Source organism: Balaenoptera ricei, chromosome 16, assembly GCF_028023285.1.
Source record: "Balaenoptera ricei isolate mBalRic1 chromosome 16, mBalRic1.hap2, whole genome shotgun sequence".
Lineage (NCBI taxonomy): Eukaryota > Metazoa > Chordata > Mammalia > Artiodactyla > Balaenopteridae > Balaenoptera > Balaenoptera ricei.
Genome location: NC_082654.1, coordinates 84,343,440 through 84,370,003, shown reverse-complemented (window position 1 = coordinate 84,370,003; position 26,564 = coordinate 84,343,440). Strand labels below are relative to the sequence as shown.

Genomic DNA, 26,564 nt, shown 5'->3' with positions numbered 1-26,564 from the left:
ATATATATATATATATATATATATATATATATATATATATATACACACACATACATGAAATCTCTTTGCTGTACACCTGAAACTAACACAACATTGTAAATCAAATATACTTCAATTAAAAAATAACGTTTTAAAAAAAAGAATGGATGTGTTAAATGGCCAATCTTATGTTTTCCGGAGATTTCTGAGAAGAGGCGCACACCACTTCATGTTTACGATGCTGGGTAAAGGAGACGTACTTAGTATCCATGCTATTGATCATCCATCGCTTGACAATTCACCCTGTGGCTCTGCCCTTCACTGACCTTCTTAGCACACTCTGCCCCAGTTCTGCTCAGCCTCTAGAACTCTCTAAGTCTCAAAGATCTGTGTCCAACGTCAAAATCCCTACGCAGCTGACTTGGCATTATACAGCCTCCGCTGGTCATTTATCCAAGTAACTTAACAAGAGTGAAAGATCAAGGCTACGATGCATTTACATCTAAGGAGTAAATGGTGATCCCCCAATACAGCCACGTCAGAGTGCTGGGCTTGCGCATTTGGGAGTATAAAGGGAGCTGGGGGGCCACACTTTCGAAACTGCTTCGACCACAGCACCGCAAGGTAAGTGCTCACAAGTGCCCGCTTTTTTGCTCCATGTAGCTGTGATTATACCTGATCAGGTTACCTGGAGAGGAGAGAAGGCAACACAGCAGCCTTTGCTGAGGGCCTACTAAGCGTAAGGAACTGTGTTAAGGGCAATATGGGAGACAAGATGGCGAGGCCTTTCAAGAAGCTTCTACAAAGAGTAAAAAGACAAGAATATAAGCAATTATGACACCAAAAAAAAAAAAAAAAAAACTAACCTGCAGGATATAAAGCTGAATATAATACGTACTTACCCCTCTAATTGTTTAGGTCAGTATTATAATTCCAGTTAGCAAATAAACATGCTAATTTGTGATATCTCTTCTGTGATTGCCTTGAAGTATTATTTGAAATTTTTGTGGTTGGTTATGTAAAATTTTTCTTATGTCAGGATTTCTGGGAGATGATTGCGGGAAGAAATTCTCCCATGCATTTGATCCATCTCAGAATGCATCCTAGTTTGCTTATTAATGACCAGTGTCCAGACTGCTCATTCATGGCATGCCTTGTGGACTTCGGGCTGGGTCGTGTCTGACACTGCAGGAGCATCCCTCAGAGGGGTTCTGTAGCTCTAGGAGCTTGCGATGCTTCGATTTCTGGCCACCATCTTCACCAGAATACCTTCTGTCAGACATTCACAGGGTTAAGAGAAACCTTGGGGATTTTCTGGTCCATCTGTCTCATTTACAGAAGGAAACCAAAGCTCAAGGAAATTACAACAGCTACTTTACAGAGCTGGCATTAGAAAACCGAGGTTCTGCCTCCAAGTGTGATTTCGTTTGAACCAAGGATTCAGAATATGATACTTAATCATTTAATCTTTTCCTGAGAAAGTTGTGAGAATTTTAGGATATAGCTGGAGATTATTAGAGACTCATAAAAGATAGAGACCAAGAGTACGCGACCAAAGTAGGAAAGCAAGCGTTGAAATGTCTCTTCCTGCCTAAATGGTATTTCACGACATGTTCCCCAGGTTCCATAAAAGTACTGTGTGGTAAATGGGAAGTTTAAGTTAAATTTGATATTGAAAATTATTCAGACTCTTATGGTATCCTGAGATCTTCATGTAGGTTATCAACTTCTGGACTGAGATTCCTTAGTCCCAAATAAGTTATCAGCTACCCTACCTTCATCTTCTCCAAGAGAATATAGGATATTTAAGAGAGTGCCCTTCCTAGACCTCTTAAAGAAGTCTTGCCCATAATTCACAACTTTTCTCTCATTGCCAAAGAATTCAACTTCTGGTCTAAAAGCATCCAAGTTACAATCCGGATCATTCCCCTCCCTCCCTCCTTTCTTTTTTGACCCCTCACGGCCCCCTACCCTCAGCCGGAAGCATCATCTCTCTAAGTCCCCATAACACTTCATTTAGACGCTTACAGAATTTGTATTATTCTTCCTTGTTCAAAGATTTATTTGAGCATTTCTCTTAACTGTTCCTAAATTTTGCATTCCTTTAGGGTAGAGACTGTCTTTATCCTTTTTTATACCCCCTTAAGGAGCTGACATGGTACTTTGCACACACAGAAGATAATCAAAAAAAATGTTAATCAGTGCTGTAATTACCCAATTATTTAAAGAATGATGACTTAACCAAAGGGAAAAATGGAAAATGTATTTCCATCCCACACCATCCACTGTGTACTATTTAAATGTAGCTAAACTTAGAAAAGTACAATTTCTAGATTTATTTAAACTCTTCATAGTTCATTTGTTCTTTGTTTTGTTTAGTTTTGATTTCTGGAATCACTCTCTCAGAAGCCACTTCATTCCTGAAGGACACTAACCATTGCTTTGGAAACCAAGAAGGTAAGAGTCACTTTCATCTTGATTGGGAATACAATAATTGAAATTAGCAAACAGTGTTTTACACATTCTCATTCTTGCCACACTCATAGGAATCTGAAACTGATGACATTAAAATCCATTACTTAAGTATTTCTAAAGGCAGATTACAAAATATGCAGCTAAGGAAGCAGGGCTTCCCAAATTTGCTCATCACACTAACGGGAATAAAACACACTGCAGAACTTTGACACACAAGCTCCAGGTCAATATACTTAGGTTGGCCCCAAACATGATGTTCGTAGGCTCAAGATTCAGTCTTCACACAAGTCTAACTTTGCTGTTTTTTGAGCAGAGGCTGCACCCATGAATCCCCTCAGCTGTGTCTTTACTCACAAATGATGCTGAGAGAATAAGGAGAAATGGATTCAAACCTATGTCCACTGTAGTAATAAAAAAAAAATTACTCCCCCACCTCAAGATTTGTGTTTATTGGAAGTAATTCTAGATGAATTAGGACCAAGGAAACCAAAGTATAATTAAGTCATGACCACACCATTGCTGACAAGATGCAGTAGCTGAGAAGTTCCCAGGAGAGGGCTGAAAGTTGAGAGCAGTGTCATAGTGCACTGACAGCAATAAGAGGGGTTGGGGAGCACTCAGAAGGTGGTGCTGGAGGTCAGGGAGACTGGGATGGCTATCCCCATTGGAAGACCCCTAAAGACAGGAACAGTGGGGGATGGTTGGAGGGACACAGCTGTGTAGGGCTGGAAGCAGGTCAAGCTCTCAAAACCAAGAAGCAGATAATTAGGGGACTTTCTGGGGGTAGAGTTTCCAGGGACACCATGAGTCATGCCAAGAGAGTTGGATGAGACCTAACAAGGGAAAGTTTTATCAGCCAAGAATACATGGTTTTAGCCCTGGGTCCCAGAGTACAGTTGTATAAATATGGGGACAAGATCTGACTTAGCAACCGGACGCACACAGCGTGCGTTGAGGGGCTTTGCTTGACAGTGAGTGGTGAGCCATCGTTGTGAGGAGGCTGCCAGAGGGCAGTCACCACCTCGGGCATGACACCTAGGTCAGGAGAGGTGAGGGCACATGCTGATGGAGGACAACATGTGGTCTGGATGTCACACTTAAGAGATTAACAGGAGTGAGCTCACTGTGATGGTAAAGGAGATGCAGAAGCACATCACGGAAGAAACAGATGAAGACAGCACTGGGGCCACTTAGCCTGGAAAAGAAAAAGTTAAGGAGGGACTTCCCTGGAGGTCCAGTGGATAAGACTTCGCCTTCCAGGCTCAATCCCTGGTCGGGGAGCTAAGATCCTACATACCTTGCAGCCAAAAAACCAAAACATAAAACAGAAGCAATACTGTAACAAATTCAATAAAGACTTGAAAAATGGTCCACATTAAAAAAAAAAAAAAAAAAAAAAAAGCTCAGGAGAACCCAGAGCAGCCATCAAACGGGTGAAGAGTTGTCTTGTGGGGAGAAGGTTTGAACTCTTTCTGTTGTTACCAAGAGCCAAAAGGAGGATCAAACATCCTGAAGTCACAGAGAGCCAGATTTCAGTTTAAAGCAAGAAGTATCTTTGGCCTGCAGAAACTACCCCAAATGATTTTCCAAAATTTTCCAAAGGGAAAAAAGTCATCTTGAAGGCATTTGAGTAGGCTGGACAACACATTTGCAAGAATATCGCTGAGACAACTCATGCATCATCTAGGCAGTAAAAGTAGGAGATACTGGATTCTGAGTCATGGTTAGAGCTGTGGGTGGAAGAAGAAAAATCTTCACCTCAACACACGCAGTGACTTGAATCCCAGACGGAAAGTCTTGTTTTTCTAAGAGACCTAAAGGTATAGTTTGACCATGAGTCATTGTAGTCTTTCCCCAACTTCAGACTTCATTCTTATACTACTATCACAAATTTTGCAATACCCATTTAAGACCAGTACTGCTAATTCACTTAATATTTTGATTTACCTTGATTCCTTTTTCTTCTTAGATGTGTTTTTCAAAGTTACCCTATATGCTTGTTATGAAAGTCTGGACCGTCTATCTCAGCATCAGCTGAGACATTTAGATATTCAAAATCTCAAACTCTACTCCAGATCTGCTGAATCAGAATATCTATTTCAACAAGATTCCCAGTTGGATTCCTATGCCCACCAAAGTTTGAGAAACACTGCTTTATATCACTACTATAAACAGATATTTCACTGTCTCTAAGTCATTAGCACATATTATTCTATTTTATTCTAACTTTCTTCACATTTTCACAAAATATTATCTCTAAACTTGGGATGCATCTTATAATCAATGAAAGGAGTACTGTAATTAGCAGGGTGTTTTCCTTTATTAGTGGGACACAAAATAGGTTATCTTACAATCGATGGCATCTTACATTTTGCTAAAATAAGGTAATAGACTTTAATATAACTATTAAAATTAAGAAATAGTTGCCTAAAATCATTTTGTATTGGACCATTGGGACTATGCCATGGTTTTGGAAAGAGTGGCTTTATAAAAGCAAAATAATGCTCCCAAACATCACTGTGTTTGAGGCCCTTGAGAACAATTCAGTTTCCTCAGTCCCAACCACAGAGATTCTGTTGCAGATGATTTTGATGTGGATCAACTTTCAACACTTTGGGTAGCAGGCTGAACACTAAGTCAAGCTAAATGACATCAGATCATACACTTGCAGCCTGATGAGATTCCCTCACACTATAGTGCAACCATTCTCAAACTGTGGCCCATGGATTCTTGGAGATTCCTAAGAACTTTTCAAGAGGTACATGAGGTCAAAACAATTTTCATAATACCCGGATGCCATGTGCTTTCTTCACTGTGTTGACTTAATGATGCAAAAGCAAGGATGGGTCGACGATCTGACACTTTATTACAAATCAACACATGGCACCAAGCTGTACTAATAGTCATAGTATTCTTCACAGCCATACACTGACAGTGAAAAAGAATTTTTTTTAATTTAAAAAGCCACCTTCAAGACTTCCCTGGTGGCACAGTGGCTAAGAATCCGCCTGCCAATGCAGGGGACATGGGTTCGAGCCCTGGTCTGGGAAGATCCCACATGCTGCGGAGCAACTAAGCCCGTGAGCCACAACCACTGAGCCCGTGTGCCACAACTACCGAAGCCCACACGCCTAGAGCCCGTGCTCCGCAACAAGAGAAGCCACCGCAATTAGAAGCCCATGCACCGCAACGAAGAGTAGCGCTCGCCGCAACTAGAGAAAGCCTGCACGCAGAAGAAAAGACCCAACGCAGCCAAAAATAAATATAAATAAATAAATAATTTTTTAAAAAAGCCAGCTTCATTGAAAAATAACCTAAAATTTGCAGCAGTGGAGAGTATTAATTTGATTACATCTCAATTTTATCCACATCTTTATAATATTCTACATGATCAAACAGGAAGTCCATGAAAAGCACTCCTTTTGCACACTGAACTTTGACATTTGTCTCAAGGAAAAACACATGTGCAGTTGTCTGAGTTGCAAGATGAACCAGCCACTTGATTCATGAAGCACCATTTTTACTTGAAAGAATGACTAGAGGACAAACTATTGTTTCTCAGACTTGTATATCTGGCACACAGTTTCTCAGAAAGCAGTGAAGTGTGTTTATCCTTTCAAGGAAAACTACTGACAGTAATTTTTACTAATGATATAGTTGAGTTTTCAAGCAAAAATTAAAACTTTGGAAGACTTGTATCTACTATCATTAGCTTGACAACGTCCTAATATTTGAATTTTCTAAGGAGATCAGTACTGATATTAATGATTGTGATTTTTTATACTGTATAATGAAACGTGCCAATATTTGGAAGTTCTGTATAATTCAGTGAACAATATTTTCCAAATGATCAATGTATGATGTTTACACATGGGTAAAAGGTTCATTCAAAGTTCAACACAGACCAACAGATCATAATGTTTGTTGATATGGTTTCAGATTCCACATTGCAACTAGCCTTTGAGGAACTACCACAGAAACTACCACGTGTCAAGTTTTGGTATAGTATCTAAAAAGAATATCCGCAATTATTTGAAAGGGTAATTAAAATACTCTTTCCTTTTCCAAATTATATATCTGTGAAAGATTTTCTATATCTACTTTAACCAATAAACAAACAAACAAACAAACAAAAAACAAAAAACCATACAGCAACAGACAGAATACAGAAGCAGGCATGAAAATCCATCCATCTTCTACTCAGCAGACATTAAAGTGAGTTGCAAAAATGAAAAACAATGGTACTCTTGCCACGAATTTTTTTGTTTTGGAAAATATAGTCATTTTCATAAAAAGATGTCATTAATGTTAACATGCAATGAATTTGATAGGAACTTTAAATGAATTAGAGTTTCTCAATTTTGACTTCTAATACCATAAATATTGGTAGATATGACCTGCATAAACCAAACTCACTGGGTTCTCAGTGGTTTTTAAGAGTGTGAAGGGGTTCTGAGAAAACAAAGCTTGAGAACTGCTGCTGTTGTAAAACTCACTTAAGCCACAAAAGTAGGGACTATCTTCACAGATGAGGAAACAATATGGATGAATTCTTCCTCTCCACCAGGCAGTAACTGAGAACATTTAAACCGCATGAAGCCTGCAAGCCAGAGGTCCTCTTTGTGGTGCTATATTGAGTTCCAATCTCTTAACTATGAAAACTTAACCACGAGCACACAGATGGTTCAGCAGAGCCGCTGGCCAAAGTAAAAACGAAATGCAACTTATCCTGGATAAGATCCAGAGGGAAGCAGTTGCTCCTCTTTCTGTAGGACTAGATTCCCCCAGAATCTCAAGGAGGGATATTGAAACAACAGTCAGTTACCAATGAAGAGTAATTTCATAAAGTGTAAGATTGAGGGCAGGGGAAGTTCCAAGAGACAACCCTAAAATGTTCAATTTTCCCACTTTTAATAGGAAACATAAAAGGCTTTATTCAAAACATATGACCTATTTCTTAAGAGAGATATGGGGATACATGTGTGTAATTGAACTCCATTTTATGGTCACTTACAGAAGAATGTATGGAAAAGAAAAAGCAGAGAAAGAAAGGGAGAAGGGGAAGAGTTGTGGGGAAAAGAATAGAGGGTCAGGAAGGATACGGAAAGAGGTCCAGAGGGAACAGGAAAAGCAAATGCAGATGAGGAAAAGGAACCAGAAAAGTCACACAACCTGCAGGGGCCTTAGAAATGAGCTAGGCTTGCTTCTTCATTTTAAGTGAAATTAGTGGCCCAAAGAAGTTAAGTGGTTTGACCAAGTTCAGTGCCGGGACTTTAAGACAAATTTTCTAGCTTCTAAGCAAGGAAAACACATAAAGAGAATGTCTGTGAAAGGGGATGGTTTGGAAAGAAGTGACGGGGGGGGGGGGATGAGCGGGAGGGTGGACAGAGAGAGAGAGGCAGAAAGATACATAAACACACCATACACGCACATGCACACACACACACACACGCTAAGCAGTCAGTTCTAAAGCATTTATTTAATTAAACACTGTTTGTCACACCCCGACACTGCTACACATAACTAAAGTTTGGAGACCCCTGCCTTAAGCCCAGTACTTCTCAACTCTACTATGCCTAGAAATCACCTGGAGATCTTGTTAAAGTGCAGATTCTGGTTTTGTAATGCGGGGTGGTTCTGAGATTCTGAATGTCTAACAACTCCTCGGTGATGCTGATGCAACGTGTTCAAGGACCACTCTTGGAGTCAGAAGGCCCTACACCAGCAGTTCTCAGAGTGTGGTCCCTGGACCACAATGATGAATTCACCATCAGCTGATGAATGCACCACGAGCATTGCCTAAGAACTTTCTAGAAATGCATATTCTCAGGCCCCATCCCATACCTACTGAATCAGAAGCTCTGGGGGTGAGGCCCAGAAATCTGTGTTTTAACAAGCTCTCCAGGTAATTCTGCTGCATATTAAAGTTTGGAACCATTGCACTAGGCCATAATGTCTCCTATCACCTTGTTGCCTGTAATTGACTAAACAAGTGTGGCAGTACTTTATGTTCAAGTCATTACTTTTCACTGGGCTATCTGAACTTTCTACTAGGAATTATCAACACTCACCAAGAGGAACATCTCAATCTTGCCAACTATTCAGTTGGATTTCATGTCTGATGTCTAAAGGAAAAGATTCTCCTTGGATACAGAGAGTCTAAATTATACTCCCAGTTAAATGCCACCCATATCCCACCCCACTCCGTTCCCACAATGATAAAAATCAGTGTTCCCAAATCTGAGTAGTTTAGAGGAATTTTAAGAATCAGGATACGGAAATGAACAAACCAAAAAACCTCAGCTCTCCTATGTCAAAAGAAAACCAAACTTTCACTTCAGGGTTTGGAGGAAGCCGTTTAGAAAGGCCACCACTGACAAAACGGTGCACTGTTAGTGGAGATGTAAATTTGTGCAGCCACTACAGAAAACAGTATAGAGATTCCTTTAAAAATTAAAAATAGAACTACCATATGATCCAGCCATTCCACTTCTGGGTATATACCCAAAGGAAATGAAATTACTATCCCAAAGAGATACTCCCACGTTCATTGTGGCATTATTTAGAATAGCCAAGACATGGAAACGATCTAAGTGTCCACTGATGGATAACTGGATAAAGAAAAGGTCATATATAATGGAATATTATTCAGCCATAGAAAAGTATGAAATCTTGCCATTGGCAACAGTGGACCTTGAGGGTGTTATGCTATGTGAAATAAGTCAGACACAGAAAGACAGATCCTGTATAATCTTATGTATATGTGGAATCTTAAAAAAACCAAACTCATAGCAACAGAGATCAGATCTGTGGTTGCCAGAGGTGGCGGGTGAGAGGTGGAAGAACTGGGTGAAAGGGGTTAAAAGGTACAAACTTCCAATTATGACATAAATAAGTTCCGTGGTTGTTAAGTACAGCATGGTAACTGTAGTTAATTACACTGTGTTGTATATTTGAAAGTTGCTAAGAGAGTAGAGCTTAAAAGCTCTCATCACAAGGGCTTCCCTTGTGGCACAGTGGTTGAGAGTCTGCCTGCCAATGCAGGGGACACGGGTTCGAGCCCTGGTCTGGGAGGATCCCACATGCCGCGGAGCAACTGGGCCCGTGAGCCACAACTACTGAGCCTGCGCGTCTGGAGCCTGTGCTCCGCAACAAGAGAGGCCGCGATAATGAGAGGCCCGCGTGCCGCGATGAAGAGTGGCCCCCACTTGCCGCAACTAGAGAAAGCCCTCGCACAGAAACGAAGACCCAACACAGCCATAAAAAAAAAATCTCATCACAAGAAAAAGAAACTGTAAGTGAAGGGATAGATGTTAAGTAGACCTAATACTGTGATCATTTTGCAATATATACATATATCAAATCATTATGTTGTACACCTTAAACATATACAGTGTTATATGTCAGTTACATCTCAATAAAACTGGTGGGGCAGGTGGGTAGGAAAGGCCACCACTGTGTCCTCAGGACTCACTGGACACATCCTCTTGTGTCTGTCTCCAGGCGACGCCGGGGTGAGCAAGAAGGGCGGGAAGAAGAAGGGCTCCTCTTTCCAGACCGTGTCCACTGTGTTCAGGGTTTGTTTTTTGGCAGCTTCCACATTCGGTTGTATTTCTGCCCAGTGCAACGGCATTTGCTAGGGTTAATGTGCTTCTTCTGGTTTGTGTCTCAGGAAAATTTAAACAAATTGATGGCCAATTTAAGGAGCACTCATCCTCACTTTGTGTGATGTCTGATTCCCAATGAGACCAAGACTCCTGGTGAGTAAGAATCCATCAGAACAGGACTCCCTGAAACGTATGCAAAATTCTGTGGGTGTGGGTGTGGGTGCACACGTGAGTATGTACATGTGTCTGTGTGCACGTGCATGTGTGTTTCCCTGAGGACAGGCTCATGATAGCCTTTATCACTTCTCAGTCTATGAAATAGGGCTGCCAGATTTGGCAAATTAAAACCATGAGACGCCCCATTAAATTCGAATTTCAGATGAGACAATGAAAAATTTCTTAGTATAAATATGACCCATGCAATATTTGGGATATACTTATACTAAAAAAAAAAAAAGGATTTACTGTTTCTCTGAAATTCAAATTCAACTGGGCATCCTGGGCATATTTTATCTGGCATCCCTACTATGAAATTATATCCAAAATATTATGTACATATATAGGTACATTAAATCCATACCTTTCATAAAATTCTTAAAAACCTTTCCCCCCAAAGTGAAGAGCCACTATATTTGGCAAATAATCAGCTTAGGTGTTCCATAATAAAAACAGCATCAATAACAACTGTTTTCTGAGCCTAATGCAGTCCCATTATTATGTTATCTCTACTGTTTACAACACTTCACTGCAAGATAAGCATAATCATCTCCATTTTATAAATGAGAAAACTGAGAGTCAGAGACCAGGTATATAGACATAGAACACCATGTGGTACAGTAGACGTTTAACCATCACCAATCCTGGATTCACAAATATGGCTGAGTTTCAGGGCCATTTGTCACAAAGGAAAGAACAAACCATCACACAGACTGTGGCTATGAGGCAGCTCTCTCACCAGCCAAGCTGTTGAATCCCAAAGGCTGGGCTTCTGGCATCAAGGTCCTGCTTCAGCAATGTTACAGGAGAGCAGAGGAATTAGATGATCAAGGAAAAGATCCCAGCTCCACCTATTACTGCCCAAGGGACCGCAGCTGAGTCCTTTAGCTTTCTGGTCTATAAAAGGAGGATTAAAATGGCATTTTCTTTATGCATTCACTTAGTTATTAATTCATTTATTTATTGAGTGAGCGCTTATAAAGTGTTGACTCATTTTGTAAATATTAACTCATTTAACCTGCCTTAGAGGGCTGTTGTGAGAATTAAATAAGCCAGTACACGTAAAGCATTTGAAACAGGTCCCATCACAAGAACAAAACAATTGTAACTATGTATGTTGACGGAGGTTAACCAGACTTATTGTGGTGATCATCTCAAAATATATACAAATATCGAATCAATATGTTGTACTCCTGAAACTAGTAAAATGTTATATGACAATTACACCTCAGTTTTTTTTTCACACACACACACTGTATTTTATTTTTACAAGAGATAAATATACTGACACCAAGCATCGTACATGAATGACCACAACAAAAGCAACAATGATTGCAATTACCAAACATGAAACACACTCATACTATGTCGTAATATTGACATTCAGTCCAGTAATCCTCCACTGTAACAGCTCCTTTACTTTGCAGTGAAAATTGATTTGTATATTCTTTGCCTCTGAGTCCTTGTGGGATTTTTTTTTAAATTCAGACAGAAAGTCACAAAAATTATACTCATCCTCATCTGTTCACTCAGCCCCATGTAATTAATTTTTTTGTTCATCTTGATCTTTTGTTAGCACTTTTATGAGTTCATCAGTTTTTCATTAGAGTTCTGAAAATGCTTATTCATTCAGTTCAGCTGTACAGTCAGTTACCAGAAACCTGTACTTGTCAGAGTCTTTTCCATGAATATCTTGAAGATGAAACCCTTTTATAGGAACATATTTGCAAAAGCATCAGAGTACACCCAGAACTGTCTGTAAATGACAAGACTTAAAAATGACCACAGTTAAAGATCTGATGAAAGTTCATAATAATGCAGTTGACAAGAAAATTAGTTATTTCTGAGATATACATTTTAAAGTAATAACTAGGATTATGACTTATAACATTATACCAGAACATATAAGATTTTTAGAAATTTCATGTGATGTCTGAAACATTTATATTAACATATTGCCATACAAATAACCCAATGAAAGTTTAGTATTAGTTGTTTTGTTTGTTTGTTTGTTTATACTGCAGGTTCTTATTAGGCATCAATTTTATACACATCAGTGTATACATGTCAATCCCAATCGCCCAATTCAGCACACCACCATCCCCACCCCACCACAGTTTTCCCTCCTTGGTGTCCATATGTCCGTTCTCTACATCTGTGTCTCAAATTCTGCCCTGCAAACCGGCTCATCTGTACCATTTTTCTAGGTTCCACATACATGCGTTAATATACGATATTTGTTTTTCTCTTTCTGACTTACTTCACTCTGTACGACAGTCTCGAGATCCATCCACGTCTCAACCAATGACTCAATTTCGGTCCTTTTTATGGCTGAGTAATATTCCATTGTATATATGTACCACACTTCTTTATCCATTCGTCTGTTGATGGGCATTTAGGTTGCTTCCATGACCTGGCTATTGTAAATAGTGCTGCAGTGAACATTCGGGTGCATGTGTCTTTTTGAATTACGGTTTTCTCTGGGTATATGCCCAGTAGTGGGATTGCTGGGTCATATGGTAATTCTAATTTTAGTTTTTTAAGGAACCTCCATATTGTTCTCCATAGTGGCTGTATCAATTTACATTCCCACCAACAGTGCAAGAGGGTTCCCTTTTCTCCACACCCTCTCCAGCATTTGTTGTTTGTAGATTTTCTGATGATGCCCATTCTAACTGGTGTGAGGTGATACCTCATTGTAGTTTTGATTTGCATTTCTCTAATAATTAGTGATGTTGAGCATCTTTTCATGTGCTTCGTGGCCGTCTGTATGACTTCTTTGGAGAAATGTCTATTTAGGTCTTCTGCCCATTTTTGGATTGGGGTGTTTGTTTCTTTAATATTGAGCTGAATGAGCTGTTTGTATATTTTGGAGATTAATGCTTTGTCCGTTGATTCGTTTGCAAATATTTTCTCCCATTCTGGGGGTTGTCTTTTCATCTTGTTTATGGTTTCCTTTGCTGTGCAAAAGCTTTGAAGTTTCATTAGGTCCCCTTTGTTTATTTTTGTTTTTATTTCCATTACTCTAGGAGGTGGATCAAAAAAGATCTTGCTGTGATTTATGTCAAAGAGTGTTCTTCCTATGTTTTCCTCTAAGAGTTTTATAGTGTCCATTCTCACATTTAGGTCTCTAATCCATTTTGAGTTTACTTTTGTGTATGGTGTTAGAGAGTATTCTAATTTCATTCTTTTACATGTAGCTTTCCAGTTTTCCCAGCACCACTTATTGAAGAGACTGTCTTTTCTCCATTGTATATCATTGCCTCCTTTTTCATAGATTAGTTGACCATAGGTGCGTGGGTTTATCTCTGGGCTTTCTATCTTATTCCATTGATCTATGTTTCTGTTTTTGTACCAGTACCATATTGTCTTGCTTACTGTAGCTTTGTAGTATAGTCTGAAGCCAGCGAGTCTGATTCCTCCAGCTCCGTTTTTTCCCCTCAAGACTGCTTTGGCTATTACAGGTATGTGACATTCCCCATCACTCCCCCCATCACAGGTGAGTGAGAGCCCCCAGCTCTCTCCCAATCACAGGTATGGGACAGCCCCCAGCTGTCTTCGCATCACAGGTGCCCGACAGCCCCCAACTCTCTCCCCATCACAGGTATGAGACAGCCCCCGGCTGTCTCCGCATCACAGGTATGTGACAGCCAGCAGCTGTCTGCGCAGCACAGGAATGTGACAGCCACCAGTACTTTCCGCATCAAAGGTATGTGACAGACCCAGCTCTCTCCCCATCACAGGTGTTTGACGGTCCCCATTTGGCTCCCCATCAGAGGTGTGTGACAGCCGCCAGCTCTCTCCCCATGACAGGTGAGTGACAGCCCACAGCTCTCTACTCATCACAGGTGTCTGAAGCCCCCAGCTCTCTCCCAATCACAGGTGAGAGACAGTCCCCAACTCTCTCCCCATCACAGGTATGTGAGAGCCCCCAGCTGTCTCCACATCACAGGTATGTGTGACCCCCAGCACTCTCCCCATCACAGGTGTTTGACAGTCCCCATCTCTCCCTCCATCACAGGTATGTGACACTACTCATCTCTCCCCCCATAACAGGTGTGTGAGAGCCCCCAGCTCTCTCCCTATCACAGGTGAGTGATAGCCCCAAGCTCTCTCGCCATCTGAGGTATATGACAGCCCCCAGCTGTCTCTGCATCACAGGTGAATGAAAGCCCCCAACACTCTCCACATCACAGGTATGTGACAGCCTCCAGCTGTCTCCACATCACAGGTATGTGACAGCCCCAAGCTCTCTCCCCATCACAGCTGTGTGACAGCCGCCAGCTGTCTCACCATTACAGGTATGTGAAAGTCCCCATCTCTACCCCCATCACATGTGTGTGAGATCCCCCAGATCTTTTCCCATCACAGGTGAGTGACAGGCCACATCTCTCTCCCCATCTCAGTTATGTGACAGCCTACAGTTCACTCCCCATCACAGGTGCCCGACAGCCCCCAACTCTCTCCACATCACACGTATGTGACAGCCTCCAGCTGTCTCCACATCACAGGTATGTGACAGCCAGCAGCTGTCTCCTCATCACAGGTGCCTGATAGCCCCCAACACTCTCTCCATCACAGGTAAGTGACAGCCCCCAGGTCTCCACCCATCACAGGGGTTTGACAGTCCCCATCTCTTTCCCATTTACAGTTGTGGGACAGCCCCCAGCTCTCTCCCCATTAGTGGTGAGTGACAGCCCCCTCTCTCTCCCCATCACAGGTGTGTTACAGTCCCCAGCTCTCTCCCTATCACAGGGGAGTGACAGCCCGCAGCACTCTCACCGTCACAGGTATGTGACAACCCCAAGCTCTCTCCCCATCACAGGTGTGTGACCGTCCCCAGGTGTCCCCATATCACAGGTGTGTGACAACGCCCAGCTCTCTCCCCTTCACAGGTGGGTGACATGCCCAATCTCACTTCCCATTACAGGTTAGGGACAGCCCCCAGCTCTCTCCACAACACAGGTGAGGGACAGCCCCCAGCTCTCTCCACAACACAGGGGCGTGACAGCCCCCAGCTCTCTCCCCATCACTGGTATGTGAAAGCCCCCGTTGTCTCCACATCACAGTTATGTGACAACCACTAGCTGTCTACACATCACAGGTATTTGTGAGCCCCAGCTCTCCCCCCATCACCTATATTTGACAGTCCCCATCTCTCTCCCCATTACAGGTGTGTAACAGCCCCCAGCTCTCTCCCCATCACAGGTGAGTGACGGCCGCCGGCGGTCTCACCATCACATGTATGTGACAGGCCCAACCTGTCTCCACATTACAGGTATGTTACAGCCCCCAGCTCTCTCCCCATCACAGGTGTTTGACAGACCCATTCTATCTCCCCATCACAGGTGTGCGACAGCCCCCAGCTATCTCCGCATCACAGGTGTTTGACAGTCCCCTTCTCTCTCCCAATCACAGGTGTGTGAAAGATCCCAGCTCTCTCTCCATCAAAGGTGAGTGACAGGCCCCAGCTCTCTCCACATCACAGGTATGTGACAGCCCCCAGCTGTCTCCACATCACAGGTGCGTGACAGGCCCCAACTCTCTCCCCATCAGAGCTATTTGACAACCCACAGCTGTTTCGGCCTCACAGGTATGTGACAACCCGCAGCTCTCTCCCAATCACAGGCGAGGGACAGACCCTAGCTCTATCCCCATCACATGTATGTGACAACCTCCAGCTGTCTCCAAATCACAGGTATGTGACAGCCACCAGCTCTCTCTGCATCACAGGTATGTGAGAGCCCAAACTCTCTCCCCATCACAAATATTTGACAGGCCCCACCTGTCTCCACATCACAGGTGTGTGACTGCCCTCAGCTGTCTCCCCATTTTAGGTATGTGGCAGCTCCCAGCTGTCTCCACATCACATGTATGGGGCAATCCCAAGGCCTCTCCCCATCAGAGATGTTTGAGAGTCCCCAGCTGTCTCAGCATTACAAGTATGTGACAATCCCCAACTCTCTCCCAATCACAGGTGAGTGATAGCCCCCAGCTCTCTCCCCATCACAGGTATGTGACAGGCCCCAGCTGTCTCCACATCACAGGCATGTGACAGCCCCCAGCTCTCTCCGCATCACAAGTGCCTGACAGGACCCAACTCTCTCCCCATCACAGGTGTGTGACAACCCCCAGCTGTCTCCGCCTCACAGGTATGTGACAGTCCCCATCTCTCTCCCCATCACAAGTATGTGACAGCCCCCAGCTGTCTCCGCATCAAAGGTGTCTGACAGCTCCCAACTCTCTCCCCATCACAGGTATGTTACAGTCGCAAGCTGTCTCCACATCACAGGTATGTGACAGCCACCAGCTCTATCTGCATCACAGGTATGTGACAGCCCCCAGCTCTCTCCCCATCATAGGTGCTTGACAGTGCCCAGCTCTCTCCCCATCACAGGTGTGTGACAGATCCCAGCTCTCTCCCCATCACAGGTGAGTGATAGCCCTCAGCTCTCTCCCCATCACAGGTATGTGACAGCCCCCAGCTGTCTCCACATCACAAGTATGTGACAGCAACTACCTTACTCCGCATCACAGGTATGTGACTTGCCCCAGCACTCTCCCCATCAGAAGTGTTTGACAGTCCCCATCTCTTTCCCCTTCACAAGTGAGTGAGAGCCCCAAGCTCCCTTCCCATCACAGGTGTGTGACATCCCCCAGCTCTCTCCCTATCACCGGTGAGATACAGCCCCCCGATCTCTCCCCATAACAGGTATGTGACAGCCCCCAGCTGTCTCCGCATCACATGTGCCTGACAAACCCCAAGTCTCTCCCCATCACAGGTATGTGAGAACCCCCAGCTGTCGCCACATCATAGGTATGTGACAACGCCAAGCTCTCTCCTCATCACAGGTGTGTGACCATCCCCAGCTGTCTCCATATCACAGGTGGGTGACAGCCCCCAGCTCTCGCCCCATCACAGTTGATTCACTGCCCCCATCGCTCTCCCCATCACAAGTGAGTGACAGCCCCCAGCTCTCTCCCCATCACAGGTGTGTGACCGTCCCCAGCCGTCTCCATATCACAGGTGCGTGAAAGCCCCCAGCTCTCTCCCTTTCACAGGTGGGTGACGGCCCCTAGCTATCGCTCCAACACATGTATGTGACAGCCCCCATCTCTCTCCCCATCACAAGTGAGTGACAGCCCCCAGCTCTCTCTCCATCACAGGTGTGGGACCGTCCCCAGGTGTCTCCATATCACAGGTGAGTGACAATGCCCAGCTCTCTCCCATTCACAGGTGTGTGACAGCCACCAGCTCTCGCCCCATCACAGGTGAGTGACAGCCCCCAGCTCTCTCCCCATCACAGGTGTCTGAGAGACCTTAGCTGTCTCCGCATCAAAGGAGCCTAACAGCCCCCAACTCTCTCCCCATCACAGGTATGTCACAACGCCCATTGTCTCCACATCACAGGTATGTGACAACCACTAGCTGTCTATGCATCACAGGTATATGTGAGCCCCAGCTCTCTCCCCATCATAGGGGAGTGACAAACCCCAGCTCTCTCCCCATCACAGGTGTGTGACAGCCCCCAGCTGTCTCAGCATTACAAGTATGTGACAATCCCCAACTCTCTCCCCATCACAGGTGTGTGACAGCCCGCAGCTCTCTCCCCATCACAGGTATGTGACAGCCACCAGCAGTATACACATCAAAGGTTACTGACAGCCCCCAGCTCTCTCCCCATCATAGGTGTTTGACAGTCCGCAGCTCTCTCCCCATCACAGGTATGTGACAGCCCCCGGCTGTCTCCACATCACAGGTGCGTGACAGGCCCCAACACTCTCCCCATCAGAGCTATTTGACAACCCACAGCTGTTTCGGCCTCACAGGTATGTGACAACCCACAGCTCTCTCCCAATCACAGGCGAGGGACAGACCCCAGCTCTCTCCCCATCACAGGTATGTGACAACCTCCAGCAGTCTCCAAATCACAGGTATGTGACAGCCACCAGCTCTCTCTGCATCACAGGTATGTGAGAGCCCAAACTCTCTCCCCATCACAAATATTTGACAGGCCCCAGCTGTCTCCACATCACAGGTATGTGACTGCCCCCAGCTGTCTCCCCATTTTAGGTATGTGGCAGCCCCCAGCTGTCTCCACATCACATGTACGGGGCAATCCCAAGGCCTCTCCCCATCAGAGGTGTTTGAGAGTCCCCAGCTGTCTCAGCATTACAAGTATGTGACAATCCCCAACTCTCTCCCAATCACAGGTGAGTGATAGCCCCCAGCTCTCGCCCCATCACAGGTATGTGACAGGCACCAGCTGTCTCCACATCACAGGCATGTGACAGCCCCCAGCTCTCTCCGCATCACAAGTGCCTGACAGGACCCAACTCTCTCCCCATCACAGGTGTGTGACAACCCCCAGCTGTCTCCGCCTCACAGGTATGTGACAGTCCCCATCTCTCTCCCCATCACAGGTGTGTGACAGCCCCCACCTATCTCCCCATCACAGGTGAGTGACGGCCCCCGGCTGTCTCCCCATCACAAGTATGTGACAGCCCCCAGCTGTCTCCGCATCAAAGGTGTCTGACAGCTCCCAACTCTCTCCCCATCACAGGTATGTTACAGTCGCAAGCTGTCTCCACATCACAGGTATGTGACAGCCACCAGCTCTATCTGCATCACAGGTATGTGACAGCCCCTAACTCTCTCCCCATCATAGGTGCTTGACAGTGCCCAGCTCTCTCCCCATCACAGGTGTGTGACAGACCCCAGCTCTCTCCCCATCACAGGTGAGTGACAGCCCCCAGCTTTCTCCCCATCACAGGTATGTGACAGCCCCCAGGTGTCTCCACATCACAGTTGCCTGACAGCCCCCAACTCTCTACCCATCACAGGTATGTGACAGACCCCAGCATCTCCACATCACAGGTATGTGACAGCCACTAGTTATCGCCGCATCACTAGTGTGTGTAAGCCCCAGCTCTCTCCCCATCTCAGGTGTTTAACAGTCCCCATCTCTCTTACCTTCACAGGTGCGTGAGAGCCCCCAGGTCTCTCCCGATCACAGGTGAGTGACTGCCCCCAGGTCTCTCCCCATCACAGGTGTGTGACACCCCCAGCTGTCTTTGCATCACAGGTGCCTGACAGCCCCCAAATCTCTCCCCCTCACAGGTGAGTGACAGTCCCCATTTCCCTACCCCTCACAGGTGTGTGACAGCCCCCAGCTCTCTCCCCATCACAGGTGAGTGACAGGGCCCAGCTCTCCCCATGATAGGTATGTGACAACCGACAGCAGTCTCCGCCTCACAAGTGCATGACAGCCCCCAACACTCTCCCCATCACAGGTATATGACAGTCCCCAGCTGTCTCCACATCACAGGTATGTGACTGCCCCCAGCTGTCTCCCCATTATAGGTATGTGACAGCCCCCAGTTGTCTCCACATCACAGGTGTGTGACCATCCCCAGGTGTCTCCATATCACAGGTGAGTGACAATGCCTAGCTCCCTCACCTTCACAGGTGGGTGACAGCTCCCAGCTCTCTCCCCATCACAGGTGAATGACAGCCCCCATTTCTCTCCCTATTACAGGTGAGTGACAGCCCCCAGCTCTCTCCCCATCACAGGTGAGTGACAGCCCCCAGCTCTCTCCCCATCACAGGTATCTGACAGCCCCCAGCTCTCTCCCCATCACAGGTATCTGACAGCCCCCAGCTGACTCCGCATCTCAGGAGCTTGACAGCCCCCAACTCTCTCCCCATCACAGGTATGTGACAGCCCAGATTGTCTCCACATCACAGGTATGTGACTACCACTAGCGGTCTATGCATCACAGGTATCTGTGAGCCCCAGCTCTCTCCCCATCACAGGTGTTTGACAGTCCCCATCTCTCTCCCCATCAGAGGTGTGTGACTGCCCCCAGCTCTCTCCCCACCACAGGTGAGTGACAGCCCCCAGCTTTCTCCCCATCACAGGTATGTAACAGCGCCCAGCTGTCTCTGCATCACAGGTGCCTGACAGCCCCCAAATTTCTCCCCATCACAGGTATGTGTCAACCCCCAGCTGTCTCCACATCACAGGTATGTGAAAGACACCAGCTGTGTCCACATCACAGGTATGTGACAGCCCCCAGGTCTGACCCCACCACAGGTGTTTGACAGTCCCCATCTCTTTCCCCATCACAGGTGTGTGACAGCCCCCAGCTCTCTCCCCATTATAGGTGAGTGACAGCACCCAGCTGTCTCCCCATCACAGGTGATTGTAAGCCCCCAGCTCTCGCCCCATCACAGGTATGTGACCACCTCCAGGTGTCTCCACATCATAGGTGCCTGACAGCCCCCAACTCTCTCCCCATCACAGGTATGTAACAGCCCCCATCACTCTCCCCATCAGAGGTGAGTGACAGCCTCTAGCTCTCTCCCCATCACTGGTATGTGACAGCCCCCAACTGTCACCGCATCACAGGTGTGTGACAGACCCCAGCTCTCTCCCAATCACAGGTGTGTGAGAGCACCCAGCTATCTCCACATCACAAGTATTTGACAACCCCCAGGTGTCTCCCCATTTTAGATATGTGACAGACACCAGATGTCTCCACGTCACAGGTATGTGAAAACCCCAAGCTCTCTCACCATCACAGGTGTGTGAAGACCTCAGCTCTCTCCCCATCACACGTGAGTGATAGCCCCCAGCTCTCTCCCCATCACAGGTATGTGACAGCCCCCAGCTGTCTCCACATAACAAGTATGTGACAGCAACTACTTGACTCCGCATCACATGTATGTGACTGACCCCAGCACTCTCCCCATCAGAAGTGTTTGACACTGCCCATCTCTTTCCCCTTCACAGGTGAGTGACAGCCCCAAGCTCCCTTCCCATCACAGATGTGTGACATACCCCAGCTCTCTCCCCATCCCCCGTGAGTGACAGCCCCCAGCACTCTCCCAATCACAGCAGTGTGACGGCCCCCAGCTGTCTTAGCATTACAAGTAAGTGACAATCCCTATCTCTCTCCCCATCACAGGTGTGTGACAGCCCGAAGCTCTCTCCCCATCACAGGTGTGTGATATCCCCCAGCTCTCTCCCCATCACCGGTGAGTTACAGCCCCCAGCTCTCTCCCTATTACAGGTATGTGACAGCCCCCACCTGTCTCAGCATCACAGGTGCCTGACAAACCACAAGTCTCTCCCAATCACAGGTATGTGAGAGTCCCCAGCTGTCTCCACATCACATGTATTTGACAATGCCAAGCTCTCTCCTCATCACAGGTGTGTGACCATCCCCAGCTGTCTCCATATCACAGGTGCCTGAAAGCCCCCAGCACTTTCCCTTTCACAGGTGGGTGACAGCCCCCATCTCTCTCCCCATCACAAGTGAGTGACAGCCCCCAGCTCTCTCCCCATCACATGTGTGTGAAGGTCCCCAGATGTCTCCATATCACAGGTGCGTGAAAGTCCCCAGCTCTCTCCCCATCACAGGTGTGTGACCGTCCCCAGGTGTCTCCATATCACCGGTGAGTGACAATGCCCAGCTCTCTCCCATTCACAGGTGTGTGACAGCCCCCAGCTCTCTCCCCATCACAGGTGAGTGACAGCCCCCAGCTCTCTCCCCATCACAGGTATCTGAGAGCCCCCATCTGTCTCCGCATCACAGGAGCCTAACAGCCCCCAACATTCTCCCCATCACAGGTATGTCACAACCCCCATTGTCTCCACATCACAGGTATGTGACAACCACAAGCTGTCTACGCATCACAGGTATGTGTGAGCCCCAGCTCTCTCCCCATCACAAGTGTGCGACAGACCCCAGCTCTCTCCCCATCACAGGTGACTGATAGGCCCCAGCTTTCTCCCCATCACAGGTATGTGACAGCCCCGTGCTGTCTCCACATCACAGGTGCCTGAGAGACCCCAACTATCTCCCCATCACAGGTATGTGTCAACCCCCAGCTGTCTCCATATCACAGATATGTAACAGCCACCCGCTTTCTCCGCATCACAGGTGAGTGACAGCCTCCAACACCCTTTCCAATCATAGGTATCTGACAGCCCCCTTCTCTCTCCCCAACACAGGTGTTTCACAGTCCCCATCTATCTTCCCATCACAAGTGCGTGACAGCCCCCAGCACTCTCGCCATCACAGTTATGTGAGAGCATCCAGCCCTAAACCAATCACAGGTATGTGAGAGCCCCCAGCTGTCTCCACATTACAGGTGGCTGACAGCCCCCAAGTCTCTCCCCATCACAGGTATTTGACAGCCCCCATCTCTCTTCCCATTACAGGTGAGTAACAGACCCCAGCTCTCTCCCCATCACAGGTATGTGACAACCCATAGCTTTCTCCGCCTCACAGGTGCGTGACAGCCCCCAACTCTCTCCCCATCACAGGTATATGACAGGCCCCAGCTGTCTACACATCAAAGGTATGTGACAGCCCCCAGCTGTCTCCTCATTATAGGTGACAGCTCCCAGCTCTCTCTCCATCACAGGTGAGGGGCAGCCCACAGCTCTGTCCCCATCACAGGTATGTGATAGTCCCCAGATGTCTCAGCGTCACAGGTATGTGACTGTCCCCATCTCTCTCCCCATCACAGGTGTGTGACAGCCCCCAGCTCTCTCCCCATCACAGGTAACTGACAACCCCCATCTGTCTCCACATCACAGGAGCCTAACAGCCCCCAATTCTCTCCCCATGACTGGTATGTGACAGCCCCCATTGTCTCCACATCACAGGTATGTGACAACCACTAGCTCTCCCCCCATCACAGGTGTTGGACAGTCCCCATCTCTCTCCTCATCACACGTATGTGACAACCCCCAGCTCTCTCCCCATTACAGGTGAGTGACAGCCCAAAGCTCTCTCCACATCACAGGTGAGTGACAGTCCCCAACTCCCTCCCCATCACAGGTGCATGACAGCCCCCAGCACTCTCCCCATCAAAGGTATGTGAAAGCCCACATCTTTCTTCCCATCACAGGTGAGTAAGAGCCCCAGCTCTCTCCCCATCACAGGTATGTTACAGCCGCCACCTGTCTCCACATCACAAGTATGTGACAACCACCAGCTCTCTCCCCATCATAGGTGTTTGACAGTGCCCATCTCTCTCCCCGTCATAGGTGTGTGACCGTCCCCAGCTCTCTCCATATCACAGGGGTGTGAAAGCCCCAGCTCTCTCCCCATCACAGGTATATTATAGCCGCCAGCTGTCTCCACATCACAGGTATGTGACAACGCCAAGCTCTCTCCTCGTCACAGGTGTGTGACCATCCCCAGCTGTCTCCATATCACAGGTGCGAGAAAGCCCCAGCTCTTTCCCCTTCACAGGTGGATGACAGCCCCCAGCTCTCGCCCCATCACAGTTGATTGACAGCCCCCATCTCTATCCCCATCACAAGTGAGTGACAGCCACCAGCTCTCTCCCCATCTCAGTTGTGTGACCGTCCCCAGCTGTCTATATCACAGGTGCATGACAGCCTCCTACTGTCTCCCCATCACAGGTATGTCACAGCCCCCAGCTGTCTCCCCATTATAGGTATGTGATAGACCACAGCTGTCTCTATATCACAGGTATGTGACAAACCCAAGCTCTCTCCCCATCATAGGTGTTTGACCGTCCCCAGCTCTCTCCATATCACAGGTGAGTGACAACGCCCTGCTCTCTCCCCTTCACAGGTGGATGACAGCCCCCAGCTCTCTCCCCATCACAGTTGAGAGACAGCCCCCATCTCTCTCCTCATTACAGGTGAGTGACAGCCCCCAGCTCTCTCCCCATCACAGGTGAGTGGCGGCCCCCAGCTCTACCCATCACAGGTATGTGACAGTCCCCATCTCTCTCCCCATCAAAACTGTGTGATAGCCCCCAGCTCTCTCCAGATCATAGGTGAGTGACAGACCCCAGCTGTCTCCGCATCACAGGTGCATGACAAACCCCAAGTCTCTCCTCATCACAGGTATGTGACAGCCCCCAGCTCTCTCCTCATCACAGGTGAGAGACAGCCCCCATCTCTCTCCTCATTACAGGTGAGTGACAGCCCCCAGCACTCTCCCCATCACAGGTGAGTTGCGGCCCCTGCTCTACCCGTCACAGTTACGTGACAGCCTCCAGCTGTCTCAGCGTCACAGGTATGTGACAGTCCCCATCTCTCTCCCCATCAAATCTGTGTGATAACCCCCAGCTCTCTCCACATCATAGGTGAGTGACAGACCGCAGCTTTCTCCCAATCACAGGTATGTGACAACTCCCATCTGTCTCCACATCACAGATGCCTGAGAGCAACCAACTTTCTCCCCATCACAGGTATGTGTTAGCCCTTAGCTGTCTCCACATCACAGGTATGTGACAACCTACAGCAGTCTCCAAATCACAGGTATGTGACAGCCACCAGCTCTCTCTGCATCACAGGTATGTGAGAGCCCAAACTCTCTCCCCATCACAAATATTTGACAGGCCCCAGCTCTCTCCCCATCACAGGTATGTGACTGCCCCCAGCTGTCTCCCCATTTTAGGTATGTGGCAGCCCCCAGCTGTCTCCACATCACATGTACGGGGCAATCCCAAGGCCTCTCCCCATCAGAGGTGTTTGAGAGTCCCCAGCTGTCTCAGCATTACAAGTATGTGACAATCCCCAACTCTCTCCCAATCACAGGTGAGTGATAGCCCCCAGCTCTCGCCCCATCACAGGTATGTGACAGGCACCAGCTGTCTCCACATCACAGGCATGTGACAGCCCCCAGCTCTCTCCGCATCACAAGTGCCTGACAGGACCCAACTCTCTCCCCATCACAGGTGTGTGACAACCCCCAGCTGTCTCCGCCTCACAGGTATGTGACAGTCCCCATCTCTCTCCCCATCACAGGTGTGTGACAGCCCCCACCTATCTCCCCATCACAGGTGAGTGACGGCCCCCGGCTGTCTCCCCATCACAAGTATGTGACAGCCCCCAGCTGTCTCCGCATCAAAGGTGTCTGACAGCTCCCAACTCTCTCCCCATCACAGGTATGTTACAGTCGCAAGCTGTCTCCACATCACAGGTATGTGACAGCCACCAGCTCTATCTGCATCACAGGTATGTGACAGCCCCTAGCTCTCTCCCCATCATAGGTGCTTGACAGTCCCCAACTCCCTCCCCATCACAGGTGCATGACAGCCCCCAGCACTCTCCCCATCAAAGGTATGTTAAAGCCCACATCTTTCTTCCCATCACAGGTGAGTAAGAGCCCCAGCTCTCTCCCCATCACAGGTATGTTACAGCCGCCACCTGTCTCCACATCACAAGTATGTGACAACCACCAGCTCTCTCCCCATCATAGGTGTTTGACAGTGCCCATCTCTCTCCCCGTCATAGGTGTGTGACCGTCCCCAGCTCTCTCCATATCACAGGGGTGTGAAAGCCCCAGCTCTCTCCCCATCACAGGTATATTATAGCCGCCAGCTGTCTCCACATCACAGGTATGTGACAACGCCAAGCTCTCTCCTCGTCACAGGTGTGTGACCATCCCCAGCTGTCTCCATATCACAGGTGCGAGAAAGCCCCAGCTCTTTCCCCTTCACAGGTGGATGACAGCCCCCAGCTCTCGCCCCATCACAGTTGATTGACAGCCCCCATCTCTATCCCCATCACAAGTGAGTGACAGCCACCAGCTCTCTCCCCATCTCAGTTGTGTGACCGTCCCCAGCTGTCTATATCACAGGTGCGTGACAGCCTCCTACTGTCTCCCCATCACAGGTATGTCACAGCCCCCAGCTGTCTCCCCATTATAGGTATGTGATAGACCACAGCTGTCTCTATATCACAGGTATGTGACAAACCCAAGCTCTCTCCCCATCATAGGTGTTTGACCGTCCCCAGCTCTCTCCATATCACAGGTGAGTGACAACGCCCTGCTCTCTCCCCTTCACAGGTGGATGACAGCCCCCAGCTCTCTCCCCATCACAGTTGAGAGACAGCCCCCATCTCTCTCCTCATTACAGGTGAGTGACAGCCCCCAGCTCTCTCCCCATCACAGGTGAGTGGCGGCCCCCAGCTCTACCCGTCACAGGTATGTGACAGTCCCCATCTCTCTCCCCATCAAAACTGTGTGATAGCCCCCAGCTCTCTCCAGATCATAGGTGAGTGACAGACCCCAGCTGTCTCCGCATCACAGGTGCATGACAAACCCCAAGTCTCTCCTCATCACAGGTATGTGACAGCCCCCAGCTCTCTCCCCATCACAGGTGAGAGACAGCCCCCATCTCTCTCCTCATTACAGGTGAGTGACAGCCCCCAGCACTCTCCCCATCACAGGTGAGTTGCGGCCCCTGCTCTACCCGTCACAGTTACGTGACAGCCCCCAGCTGTC

At 47.5% G+C, this 26,564-nt stretch overlaps 1 protein-coding gene across 1 annotated transcript in view; it reads left to right on the top strand.

Annotated features, from left to right (window-relative positions):
* Window positions 1-492: 492 nt before the first annotated feature.
* Window positions 493-26,564, top strand: part of LOC132350452 (myosin-8-like) — a 113,681-nt gene continuing 87,609 nt past the window's right edge. The window contains 2 exon segments of the mRNA XM_059899636.1: window positions 493-603; window positions 13,917-13,986. Coding sequence (XP_059755619.1) covers window positions 493-603; window positions 13,917-13,986 — 181 coding nt within the window.